At 41.9% G+C, this 14,401-nt stretch overlaps 1 protein-coding gene across 1 annotated transcript; it reads right to left on the reverse strand.

The window, feature by feature from the left end:
- Window positions 1-963: 963 nt before the first annotated feature.
- LOC122747539 (putative speedy protein-like protein 3) lies at window positions 964-10,641 on the reverse strand. Its single transcript, XM_043993493.1, has 6 exons — window positions 10,320-10,641; window positions 9,352-9,410; window positions 6,997-7,082; window positions 5,936-6,110; window positions 1,308-1,435; window positions 964-1,021 (listed from the first exon to the last, which is right to left on the reverse strand). Exons 1-5 carry the CDS (start codon window positions 10,639-10,641, stop codon window positions 1,376-1,378), a joined length of 702 nt encoding a protein of 233 aa, XP_043849428.1. The 3' UTR covers window positions 964-1,021; window positions 1,308-1,375.
- Window positions 10,642-14,401: the final 3,760 nt, after the last annotated feature.

Genomic DNA, 14,401 nt, shown 5'->3' on the forward strand with positions numbered 1-14,401 from the left:
GCTAAACTGCATGGAAGCTTTGACTTGTTCTATTTCAAATATGAGCCAGTTTGCCCCACCTCAGGCAATCGGGTGGCTCTTAAGCAGTCACCATATTTGTGCCAAATTTAGGACTACCACCATTCTTTAGCCCCCATTGCAGCTCAGAATTCTCAGGCTCATTAGATGTAGCTTCCCCAGCAGCAGAGATTAAAAATGTGTGTACAACTATGCCTGATATTTTTGACCTGCCTTCCTATGGTTACATCAAACTCACTTCTCTCCCTATGCTAACAACCTGGGGATCTGGAAGGCTTTGCAGAGATGGTGACCTAGCTGAATAATGAAAAAAGGTGATTCTGAAAAGTGAAGGCAGAGTCTATACTTAGTCTATACTTAGCAGTTTGTGTGAAGGCACAGAAACGGAAAATGTGTCAAGTTCAGGGAATAACTAACCCAATTTGTCTAAAATATAAAAGTATGTGAAGGGGAATAATATGAAATGTCTGGGAAAGTAGGTTGGACCTAGATGATGAAGGGCTTTAAAAGCCAAGCTAAGGTATTTGCTTTACCTCCCAAAGTCAAGGTGAAGCTGCAATCTTCCCTTGTAAGAAAGTTAGCTCCAAGGGCCTTCTGCTGATGAATCAGAGCTCTTCTCTGCTTATTCAGAAGTGTTTAGGGCTGACTTACGATCTACTCATTTTCTTATAACTTCCCAGATTGGACCAGAAAATGTACCCCTTGAGTGATTATGATTCTTTTAACAGACTGCTAAACCCTTATATTAAGTTAAATTCCGGGTTTCTCATTAGGTTGTCTCACCCAGAAAGCTTAGCCACACATTCCCCTTGCAATTTTGGACCCACTCTCATGATTCTGAAAAAATATATAATATTCCAATTCCTTCTAAAACTAGGATGATTCATACCTTATTCAGCCTTGATAGCCATTTCAATGTACAACTTGGGGCATAGCGCACTTGAGAAATCACACATAAGTTGTCTTTGGTAGGTTAGCCAGTTGATCTTCAGTTTGTTCCCATCTGATTCAGAGAGCATATAAACAAACTACTTGTGACTATCAAACAAGTGGTACCCACTTGGATCTCAGATAGGTACCTTTCCTGAGACATGTCATCATCACTTGGTAAGGTCACTTCTCTAAATGGGTACATCTAGAAATAATATACCTTAGAATCCGTTTCCAAATGAAATATGCAATATCCTAAAATTGAATTCCTACAGGACGCAGGTAACTGATGATTACAAAGTTGTTCTATCCTTGGTGAGCCTGAGCAAGGGAGTGGGGCTCTTGGGAATGGTACTTACCCTGGGTTTGTTGGAATGTTGGTATCATCCATTCTATTCCTTCCATCCCACCCTCCTAAAGCTGGAGTTTAAGTGAGGAGGTCTCGGTCCCTGTCCCAGACCCAGTGTGCAGGGGCCTGGGCTTGGATCTAAAAGCAAGTTAGATAAAAAGGTAATAAGCTTTTGTGACATTTCCCCTTCAGTCCTCTGTTGTGTCCTTTCCAACATTAATAAAATCCAATGTATGTCATTGACCATACACAAAAGTCCTTTGATTAGACCTTGGTCACATAGTATTCTGTGCCTGCCTTAACTGGCCTTCCTCTCTCTGGAATTACTTCCTGTCAATCTTAGCATGGTAGTATAGTGGATAACAAAGCTACTACTACAGTATTACAGAGTTAGGAAGATCTGAGTTCAAATCCCACTTCAGACACTCACAAGCTGTGTGATCCTAAGTAAGTCACTTAATTTACCTGGGCCTTAGTTTCTTAATCTGTAAAATGAGTGGACTGAACTCAAGAACATCTAAAGTCTTACCTTTACATCTATAATCCTTTCCCTAACATTTTTCTCATCTACATTTGATTCTTTACCCTTATTTTCAAGGTTTTTATATCAACTGGTTCTAGACTTCTTCATAACTCACAACTCCCCAATATCTACCTTTTATCTATTTTTCCTAATTCCACTATATCTGCACTTAAAGCCTTCCTCTGCTGTCCCATAGCAACATGGTATGATGCAAGAGAGCATTAGTTTTGGAGTCAAAAGACCTACGTTGGATCTGGCAACATGACTTTTCAGCTACACAACTCCAGACAAGCTGGTCAGCCTACCTCTCTGTGTCTCTGGTTCCTAACTGTGAAATGGAGACCTATCTTAAAGCCTATTGACAGGATGGTGCTTTGTAAACCTTAAAGTGTCATGTAAATGTTTATTATCATCTTATCCCATTACCAGTCCTTTCCTCCTTCTTCCTTCAAAAAACTCCTAAAAGTTCTCCTTTAAATCTCTCTTCCACTTTCCTGGTCAAGTGAAAATAAAGGTTCTGACACTCACTTTCTGTGCATGGATAATAAATAATGTTATACCGCACTATAGGGTTTACAAAGTGTTTTTACAAGGGCAGCTAGGTGGTGTAGTAGATAAAGCACCAGCCCTGGATTCAGGAGAACCTGAGTTCAAATCCAATCTCAGACACTTGACACTTACTAGCTGTGTGACCCTGGGCAAGTCACTTAACCCTTGTTGCCCCGAAAAAACGAAAAAATTTTTAAAGTGTTTTCACATGCATTATTCCACTGGACCCTCACAACCTGAGAAATAATGATGACGGATATGGTTATTCTCATTTTACACATGAACAAAAAGAGACTGAGAATTAAACTCACTTTCCAATGATCACACAGCTAGTGTTAGAGGTGGGAGTCAAATCAAGGTTTCTCCTGACCCCATGTCCTGCACCAATGCTGTCACCCTGAGTCTAACCTTGATTCTGTACCTGGTAGTCTGTATCTACCCTTGAATAAGGGCCCCAGACCTAGGACCTTTTTAGGATTTTAAAGGTGGAAGGGGGACAGCTAGCTGATGCAGTAAATAAAGCACTGGCCCCAGAGTCAATAGAACTTGAGTTCAAATTTGACCTCACACACTTGACACTACTGGCTATGTGACCCTGGGCAAGTCATTTAACTACTATTGCTTCAAACAACCTGTTTGAGTCGTTCTGATGTATATCTTGTCACTGGACCCAGATGACTCTGGAAGAGAGAGTGAGGTTGGTGACCTTGCACAGCCCTGTCTCACTTAAATCCAATTCAGTGCAAGTTATAGTCCTCTTAGGGAATGAAGGACAAACAATGATATTTATTCATTCATTTATTTTTGACTAGGTAAAGGAGGCCATTCTTTGCCTCATTTCTTACCAATCCTTAATCACAGAATGGGCTTTGCCTCAAGCAAACTGAGACCCAGGGAAAACGTTAGCTTCAGAAGGTCAAGGTCTCCCACAGACATCTGGGGTGATCTCCAGTCATCCTGATGTATATCTTGCCACTGGACCCCAGATGGTTGTGGAGGAAGGAGTGAGGCTGGGGACTTTGCACAGCCCTCCCTCACTTAAATCCAATTCACTGCCGGTTGTGAATCATCCCAATGCCATGGGCCTCTTTGAGAATGAAGGACAAACAGCAAAGGTGGAAGGGACTTTCAGAGATCAAGGTCACCTTTATTTCCAGATGAGCAAACCCTGAGAGGTTACACAATTGCCCAAGGTTACAGAAGTAGCAAATAGAGCCAGGAGATAGTAAATAGTATAATCCAAACCCTCTGACTTTTTTCCACCACACTGTTTCTCCACTTAAGAGATTCATGTTTTTACCATTGTGCATAATCCCTCAACCCCTCTCTCTCTGTGTACCTTAGCAGGCAGCTTAACTGAGTGATGAGGCATCAGAAAAAAAAAAAAACTGGTGAAAGGACAGAACACAGCCTCCCACTACACATAGAAACTGCATGTTTTTAGAAAGTTTATCATGAGACAGTGAACAGCAACCTAGATTTTGAGTCGAAGGTTTCAGTTTAGGTATTTTGGGTTCCACCACTTTGGGCAAACCACCTGTCCTCTCTAAACTGCAGTCTTCTTGTCTTTAAAAAATGGAATAGTGAAACCCACGTACCCCCTCAAGGAATTTTTCATCCAATAAAGTCAGTAAACAATAAGTACCTATAATGTGCCAGGTGCTGTTGTTGAGCACTGGGGGTTCAAAAAAATGTAAAAGACAGTCTCTGACCTCAAAGAGCTCGGTCTAATGAGAGCCACAACATGTGAACAACTCTGTACAAATATACCACGAACAGGATGAATTGAAAATAAAAGAGGAAAGGCAGTAGAATTAAGAGGGAAAAAGAAAGGTTTCCTAGTGAAGGTAAGCTTTTAACTGAGCCTTGAAGGAAACCAGAGAACCTAGTGGGCAGAGATGAGGAAGAAGAGCATGCCACGCAGGCATCAGAGGCAGCCAAAGAAAATGCCTGCAGCTGTGAGATGAAGTGTCTTGTCTGAGGAACAGCAAAGCAGTCCAGTGTCACTGGATGGAGGAGTATTATTTAGGGATGATGTGTCAGAGGATTGGAAATGAAGGAGGGGCAGCTTAGAAAGGGCTTTGAATGCCAAAGGATTTTATCTTGGATCCTAGAAATGATAGGGAGTCACTGGAGTTTACTGGGGATGGTGCAACATCATGGTCAGACCAGGACTTTAGGAAGATTATTTTGACAGCTAAATAGAAGATGGCCTGGAGTTCGAGAGACTTGTGTCTGGAAGACTAACCACTAGGCTGTTATAATAATCTAAATGTGAGGGTGAGTATGTGTGTATATATACATATATAATCCACATACAGATATGCATATATATACACATATACATATGTATGTATTCTATATTGTATGTATATTATATATGTAATATATGTATACATAAATGGATATGGGTATGGGTAAGGGTAAGGGTATAGGTAAGGATATGGCTATGGGTATGGGTAAGGGTATAGGTAAGGGTATGGGTAAGGGTATGGGTATGGGTATGGGTATGGGTATGGGTATGGGTAAGGGTATGGGTATGGGTATGGGTATGGGTATAGGTAAGGGTATGGGTATGGGTATGGGTATGGGTAAGGGTATGGGTAAGGGTATGGGTATGGGTAAGAGTTTGGCTATGGGTATGGGTAAGGGTATGGGTATGGGTAAGGGTATGGGTATAGGTAAGGGTAAGGGTATGGGTATGGGTATGGGTATGGGTATGGGTAAGGGTATGGGTAAGGGTATGGGTATAGGTAAGGGTAAGGGTATGGGTATGGGTATGGGTATGGGTATGGGTATGGGTAAGGGTATGGGTAAGGGTATGGGTATAGGTAAGGGTAAGGGTATGGGTATGGGTATGGGTATGGGTATGGGTAAGGGTATGGGTATAGGTAAGGCTATGGGTATGGGTAAGGGTATGGGTAAGTGTATGGGTATGGGTAAGAGTTTGGCTATGGGTATGGGTAAGGGTATGGGCATGGGTATGGGTAAGGATATGGGCATGGGAATAGGTATACATAAGGGTATGGGCATGGGTATAAGTATAGGTGTAGATATAGATAGATATGATATAGATATATGTATACATACACACCAGGTTGAGTAAAGTACTAGCTGCAGATTTGTAAAGTACTGCAAAATATAAATTACTACATGGCATAAGGAAAAGAGTGCTAGATTTGGAATTAGAAGACCTGGGTTCAAATCCCCTGTTTGCCACTCACCCTAAGTCACCCTACCTCTCTAGACTAGTCTCCTTAACTATAAAATAAGGAAGTTGGACTTCATGAATTCTGAGGGCCCTTCTAGCTCTTCATCTCTGATCGTATGCTCTTACTCTTGTTTTTGTCTTCCGCTATTCTCCCTGCATGGGCAGTGACATTTCTGTTTTGCTTATTTTAGGTTTGCCTAGTCTGGTTTTTTTTATTTGTTTTTGTTTTTTTTTAATGGAAGCTTTTAGAAGATGAGGACTAGAGCATGACCAATCTTTCTTCTTTTGATTTCCGATCATCCCCCATGTCAATGTCAGAGCCTCCTAGTGAAGCCACCCGCCACCAGGTACTCACTTCATCACAAATCTGGCGAGTGACGAGAACTCTCCAGTTCATTGCGACAATGAATTGTCTCTGTACCCGCCGGAAGTCATAATAGAGATTACGCCACAGTCTCTTTCCAAAAAGGACAGGCATCATATTGAACTTAGATTTCATGTCATCCTCCTCAATTTGATTGGCAATGAATCTGCCACAAGGGAAGGGAAAATACTAAGTAGATGCCTAGTAATGACAGACTACTCAGAACCAGTAAAATGTAACACTGGAAAACTGAGAAACAAGCACCCAAAATAACGCAGGTAATACAATAGGTTAGGAACTATAACAACCTTACTCCAAACAAATCTCATTAGACTAATCTCATTCCTTCTATTTCAAATCAACAGGCCCTAGAAGGTCTAGATCAGAAGAAGCAAAAGAAAGGGTCTAGAGGAGGGATTCTTAACCTGGAGTCCATAGACATTTTAGGGGGTCCATGAACTTGGAATTTAGTATTTTGATGGTTGTATTTCAAAATAATTGGTATCTTTTTAAAACCTATGTATTTTATTTTATGCATTTAAAAGCATCATTTGGAGATGAGATCCACAGTCTTCACTTCATTGCCAAAGGGGTCCATGACACAAAAAAAGGTCAAGAACCCCTGCTCTAGAATTTGGTGAGTCATCAGGAATAATTGGAATAATGTAATGAACATCCATACTTAAGGACTAGTGTTCTCCAAAGTAGGGAAGGTGAGTCATTAGTAGTGCATTTAAGATTTCTGGTAGTCCTCACAAAGGCCTGTGACTCTCAAATTTCTTTCCTCCAGCATTCTGTATGTTCTAAACTAGGACTCCAAGACCAGAATCAGTCCTCAATCCTTTCCCTTGCTCTTCTAGAAATCCACAATGCAGATAAATCAGCAGTCTCTGTTGCCTAGGTCATCTCAGGGAATTATTGGAATGGAAGAGATGGCCCTGGCCTCCATCACACCTAAAGCCTTAATCCACCTGGCTGGGATACTCTGTGATTTCCAGCATTTATTTAGATAGGTGAAGGGGATGAGGGCGATGACCTTGAGAAATACTCACAGCGCCACAAAAAAGTGGATCCGGTTATAGGTGTAAGCAGGCAGTCTGACTCGGCCGAAGTATTCTACAACTATGGAGAGCAGGTACTGACAAAAAAGAGGGATGTGATCAAAGGCAAATTCAGGAAATTATAGAATCATAGAGAGTAAAAGGACTTTAGAAGCCCTCCAATGTAACTGTAACCCCTCATTCTATAGATAAGGAAACTGAGGTTCAGAGAGATTGTGATTTTCTCAAGACAAACTAGTAGGTATGTTGGCAGTAGGTTAAGCAGTAGTCTAAGTGGTTTGAGGGGCTCCCCATGTCCCCCAAAGCCCCCTCCCCATAATCTACCAATGTCTGGAGTCCTTAATTGGTCTTTAGAGAAAGAAAGGCAGGGCCGTTGTCTTGAGAGTCCTTGAAAGGGCTTCCACAGACTGACTGTTACCATGCTTTTCAGCCTTACCTCACATTACTCCCTTTCATATAACTTTAAAACACCACCAAGCTGGACTACTAACTATTCCCTAAACACATCCCAAACTCTCCGAACTCTGTGCTTTTGGCAAAGGTGTTCCTTACACCCAGAATGCCCTTCCCTTTTATCTTCAGTACTCGAAATTGTACCCAACTTTTAAAGCTCAGCTCAAATGCTAAGACACTGAGGAGTGTAAAAGCAACAAATTCTGGGGCAGCTTGCCATGGAGAACAGATGGAGAATTGGATATGAGTAGTGGGGATCGGAATGGGAGGCCTAGGAGAATGAGGTGACAGAGTCTGGGTGGACATTGAAGGGGATTTTGCTATAAAGGGCAAACTGGTTCAATGCAGGGAATTGTTGGAATGGGAGGGGTAGTATAGACCCCCACCACACATGAAACAATAATCCACCTGGCTGGGAGACCCTGTGATTTTCAACGTTTATTTAGATAGGTGGAGGGCATGACATGAGGGAGCCACATTCCACAATGGATGGACCTGAAATGAGGAAGACTTGAGATGAAATCTGGCCTTAGATACTTACTCGCTGTGTGACCTTGGGCAAGTCATTTAATCTCTGCCAGCCTCTATTTTCTCATTTGTAAAATGGATATATTAATAGCACCTACTTCCTAGGGTTGTTGTGAGGATAAAATGAGATGTATGCCAAGCATTTTTCAAACCATAAAATGCTATTTATATAGCATTTTATTTATATAAATAACATATTTTATTTATATGAAAAAATATATATTTATATATTTATCCATATAAATAAAATATATTTATATTTTACCCACATAAAATATGTTTATATTTTATCCACAAAAATAAAATGTTTATTCATATATTTTCACAGAAATGAAGTATATTTATTTCTATATTTTGTTCATACAGATATGGTTATTTATATATTTTATTTATATGGCTATGTTATAAAAAGAAAACCTGTGGTCATCTTTGCCCACAATTTTCTCTTTGGCTAGCCCTGATCCTAATACGATTATTTTAATGGAAAGGAACTCAGCTATGGGTTGAGCTAAACCAAAAGTAAGAAACAACTTCTTCCCACATTATCATCAGTATCAACAGTATCATTAATAAATAGCATTTCTATAGTGCTTTGAGGTTTGCATTATCACATTTGATCCCATGAGGGAACCTTGCTACCTACTAGCATAAAGGCTAACTACTTGAAAAGTTTATGGGACTCCTCTTCTAAGCTCAGTCCAGAGGCTTAATCTTGAAGGAGTAGTGAGGCACTTTCTCTGGCTTTATGGGTGTTATTGAGATACAAGGGGAGGCAGCTAGGTGGCGCAGTGGATGAAGAACCGGCCCTGGATTCAGGACTACCTGAGTTCAAATCCAGTCTCAGACACTTGACACTTACTAGCTGTGTGACTCTGGGCAGGTCACTTAACCCTCATTGCCCTGCAAAAACAAAACAAAACAAAACAAAAGGGGCAGCTAGGTGGCGCAGTGGATAGAGCACAGGCCCTGGAGTCAAGAATTACCTGAGTTCAAATTTGGCCTCAGACACTTAACACTTACTAGCTGTGTGACCCTGGGCAAGTCACTTAACCCCAATTGCCTCACTAAAAAAAAAAAAAAAGAGAGAGAGAGAGATACAAGGGAACTACATGGTAGGGACCACTGATCTGGAGAAAACTACTGTCCATAATTCCAGCCTAGAGGTGATAGAACAGTCAGCCAAAGCATGGAGCATGACTTGGACCTGAGAACACCATGCCTCAATTTCCCCCATGCAAGCACTCTCAGCCCTCAGAACCCATCTCCTTTAAAGTCTCAGGCAGATATACAATGGGAAAGTCCTACCCCAGCATTACAGAGTGACAACAGATCCCATAGAGAGGAGTCAAGGGGAGCTGCAGATACCTTATCAGCTACTTTAAAATGGCTGTCGGAGTCCAAGAATTTCCTAATGACTGGGTCTTCTGTGGAGGAGAAAGGCTGCATCAGAACAAGGGCAAGGAAATCATGAACACTCCAACCCCAGAGGAAAGCTCTGGGTACAGGGACACATTAAAGCTGGGCTCTTGGTGCACCTCTTCTTATAGAAGCACTGTGTTGCTCTCCACCCTTGTCCCTATAGGCCTCTCTAGAGGATGTGATACTTTGGCATACCGTGACCAACACTCCATCCTAAATCGGACAAGTAGCTAGGGTCACAGAATCATAAACTTGAAGTTGAAAAACAATCTCAGGGAAGCTAGATGGTGCAGTGGATAAAGCACCAGCCCTGGATTCAGGAGGACCTGAGTTCAAATCTGACCTCAGACACTTGACACTTACCAGCTGTGTGACCCTGGGCAAGTCACTTAACCTCCATTGCCCCACAAAAACAAAAACAAAAAAAGAAAAAAATCTCATTTAGCCCAAACTCTACCTCATGTATGATTTCCCAAAAAGTGGTCACCTGGACTCAACGTGAAGACCACTAGTGACTGATAGGGCAATGCATTCTATTTCAAGACAGCTCTAATTGTTAGGAAGTTTTGCTTTACAGCTGAAATCTGTCTGTGGCATTAACTCATGGATCCCAATTCTGCCTTCTGGAGAGACCCCTTTTCTGGTAATTTCCTTTTCCTTTCAGGAATGGACTAGACTATCTTAGGTTTGCCCCCAGGGCAAGAATTCTAGGTAGGAAATGGAGCCCCTTGCCCACCTCAACTGCAAGTTGATTGACTCTTGCTATTAGGCACGCACTTACTATAGACTTGTTGAATTATTTTATATTTGACCTTCATGGGGTTTGGGTTCATGGGCATTATGCTCATTTGTAGTAGACTTAGCTCTGAACAATGGGAATGGAGGTGGGCAAATATGAACCAGGTGTCTCTTACCCAGAAGCCTGAAGAAAGCGTCCAAGTCTTCTGGGCGGAAGTCAGCAATTTTCCTCCTTTTCAGAACAAGCTTTGTTTCTGTTGACTCAATGACTGACCACTCCTTCCTCTTTCTTTTCTGCCTACTCTCATTCCTTTCTTCTGACAGAGATTCTGATGGGATGTCCCCTGAGGTTGAGGGTACATAGGTCTCTAGAGGGACCTGAGAGGTGGCCAGCAAGGAAGCTACTGAGGAAAAAAAAACAGACTCAAAGAAAGAAGGCATCAGAGAGCATCTGCATTGCCTTGTTTGGCACTCACAGCAGCCCTGAATGGTGGGCATCGAAGGTGTTTTTATACTCATTTTATGGATGAGGAAGCTGAGGCTCACAGAGATTAATATACTCGTCTTTCCCTATCTAATCACATTACTAGTAGCTGGGAGCCCTGAGACTTGAACCCAGGTCTTCTGACCAAGTTCAGTGATGCCTATGTAACAAATGAGCTGACCACCCAAACAGTAGGCATACTAAAGGAGGGTGGTAGAAAACAGGATCTAGGTGGTTGTTAACTGCATCAGATAAACTGAGAGATCACCACCTCCTGAAATACCTGAGACTCAATCCTAAATCATCTCTCAGGGTTGCTCATGCCATATTCCCTTGTGCCCAATCCCATGGGCTGCTAGTGGACAACCTCTTATTAACAATTGACTAGAATCACTCTGAGTTCTCTGCCATCTAGACAGCTAGCTAGGATAGAGTACAGTACCTCGAGTCAGGAAAACCTGGGTTTGAATCCTGCCTCAGACACATCCTTGGCTGTGTGATCCTGGGCAAGTCACTTAAATTTTGTTCTCCTCTTCTGTAAAATGGGGCTAATAAGAATGCCTATCAAAAAAAGAAGTGGGGAGCAGCTAGGTGGTGCAGTGGGGTAAAGCACCAGCCCTGGATTCAGGAGGACCTGAGTTCAAATCCAGACTCAGATACTTGACGTTTACTAGCTGTGTGACCTTGGGAAAGTCACTTAACCCTCATTGTTCCTCCCCCTCCCCAAAAAAGACCACCTATATCACAGGATTGTTGAAAGGATCAAATGAGATATTTGTATGGCATTTTGCAAGCTTTCAGGCACTGTATAAATGCTAAGTAATTCTACCACTGCTACCTCTCCAGGCCTGCTGATCATCCCTCTTTTCTCATAGTCTGGGTTTATTGCCATCCTTTCCCACATTCCCCTCTCCCCACCCCCACACCCCCATTTGATAACACTCAAATTTTCATTGAAGGAAGGGATAAACTCCTCTGCTACTTTGTGTTTTTTCCGACATGCCCTGTGCTTTTCTGCCTCCAAACCTTTGCTTAGCCTTTGCCATACTTGATAATCTCTCTGCTGTTTCCACTTTTTGAAATCCTACCTACCCATCACTCAAGGACTAGCTTGACTCTCACCTCCTCTATAACATCATCCTGGATCGATCCCTGCTGAAAGTGCTCACTCTCTTTCCCTTGAAAGCATCTTGCCCCCTGGGCACTGCTCATGGTCTGTTTTGTTTGATGGCCATGCATTGCCATTTCTTTTACTATATTCAGTAAATTCCTTAAGAGTACAGACCATGTCTTATTTGGTTTTTATTTCCCTTTTCATAGAGCATATATCTAATAAATTTCTCTTGCATTCAAGTAAAGAAGACTCAGAAAGGGCAGAAAAACATGTAAAGAAAATCTAATCATGGGAAGACTTAGATGGAGATTTGATTCACTTATCACCCTTTCAAAAACAGCCTTACCTGAGAGCAACAATGGTAGCTAATTGTTTGTATAGTTTTCTAAGGTTCATAAAACACTTTTTATATCATTATTGTATGTAATATTCACAGCAGCCTTGTGAGGTAAATAACATAGTTATTATTATCTCTACTTTATAGATGAGGCATCAGGGTCTTCAATTAACTGGTTCACCTGAGGTCACCCTGCTGGTAAGTGTGGGATATAGAATTGGAATCCAGATCGTCTCTGACTTTCCCTAACAGTGCACTGCCTATATAAATGGGATATATGATAGGAACCCAGGGGGAAGGAACCAAAGACAAGCTTAATTTACTTCATAAATCCATAGATAATGAGAACTAGAAAGAAACTGACTCCAAAACCTCTCATTGTACAGGTGAGGAAAAGTAAAACCAGAGAACTGTGCTAAGGAGTTAAATGTCACATAGCTAGATAGCAACAAAACCAGGTATTGAAACCAAGTATCCCATCCCCACAGTATAGCACTGAGTTATCATACCGCCATTTTCCTAGGGCCCCCCATGGCTTTCAAAATCATCCTTCAGGCTATCTTTGACTGATATGCCAAAGGGTTTTTAACTTGGAGTCTGTGAATTTAATTGCCTGTTTTTAATATTTTGATAAGTGAATTTTAATTGGTTTCCTTTAATCCTGTGTATTTTGTTTTATGAACTTAAAAACATTATTCTGAGAAGGGGTCCATGGATCTGACCAGATAGCCAAAAGGTTCTCTGATGCAAAAAAAAAAAAAAAGTTAACTCCTACAATAAGTGTTTATCCCACATCTTAGGGGATGAGGGACCATTGATCTGCCACCCTCAAGGAAGAAACTAAGGCTATAGATCTTTTCTGCTTGCGTAGTTTGTGCAAAGCTCTGATTAGGATATCATAGAATTACCTCACCTAGGACCCTCCTAGAGGAGTGTTTTTAAAATATGCCCCAAGAGCCCAAATCACTCACAACCCTCCTTGTCTCCTCACCCACCTGAACTTTGCATGGCAGCGCTAACCTATCTAATAAGAGACTTCTGGGAGTTCTCCAAGATGGAGGTGATGGCCCCACTCAAATCAGCCCCCAAGCTAGCTAGATTTTCCCCAGTTCTCTGTGTCAGCTGGAATCCACTGTCCCCATCAAATCTCTTTCTGTGTCTTTGCCAAAGGTTGATTATGAGCAGACAGCGCTGACTGAGCGGTGAGCTTGGTTGATTGTTTGGATCCGAATGGACCTAAAGGTTCTGGGGTGTGCATGAGACTTGGATTCCCAGGTGACATCAGACAGTTCCACATGGGAACTGCTAACATAGCTCAAATTCAAATGACCACATGAGACCTCTGGGGCCAGGCATTCTGACGTGCAGGGCGGAGTGCTTGGAAGATGGGGTTGAATGGAAGAAAAAGGAAGAAGAAAATTATTTTGGCGGGATCTTGGAAAGTGAGCCAATAGTATATCCCTCTCAGGAAAGCTAGGATTTGCCTGGGCTCCCCACAAAATCATTATCTTCCTCCCTTACCCTCTGGTCAGATCTTAAAGCTACATCCAGGCTTGCACTTCTCCAAGGTAGGGTCTCCTGAGTATGTTTTCATTTCCAAGATGTCCAAAAGCCGAGGAGCATAGAGGATGCTAAATTGTTCACGAAAGCTCCATTGACCCTGAGAAGGCCTGAACCTTCTACCCAAGAGAACAGGGATGTATCTTCCCAATGAAATAATATCAAGAAGTGACCCCCCATCCCAGACAGACCACCCCACCCCTCCATCTTTTCCTCTAGATTGTGGTGGGGACAATTGGTGGAATGAAGTAACCCTATAAATGTCAAAGACTAAAGAAATCTCCACCTGAATCACCCTGGCTTCCATTACTACAAATCTTGCAGGCCTTGACATCAGCCTTAGACCCATAATTGTAGCACCTCCATGAGCTGCAACTTGGAAGTTCTTCTCTCCAATAACAATCTTCTTTCATCTCTTCCTCAGCCTGGGTGCCAGCCAGCTGATGCAATGAATAGAATGCTGGGACTGGTATCAGGAAGACCTGAGTTCAAATATAGCCTCAGATACTTATTAGCTGTGTGACCTTGGGCAAGTCACACAACTTCTGTTTGCCTCAGTTTCTTCAACTTTAAAATAGGGAAATTAGTAACATCCACCTCATAGAGTTAGTATGAGAATCAAAGGAGACAACATGTATAGCGTGCTTAGCACAGTGACTGGCACCTAATAAGTGCTTACTAAATGCTTATTTTTTTCCTAAAACCTATTATTTATGATTCCTATAACCTCCAATTTTTCTGTATCTCACTGTCCTTATCCATA

This window comes from Dromiciops gliroides, chromosome 3 (genome assembly GCF_019393635.1).
Source record: "Dromiciops gliroides isolate mDroGli1 chromosome 3, mDroGli1.pri, whole genome shotgun sequence".
In the NCBI taxonomy this organism is placed as follows: domain Eukaryota; kingdom Metazoa; phylum Chordata; class Mammalia; order Microbiotheria; family Microbiotheriidae; genus Dromiciops; species Dromiciops gliroides.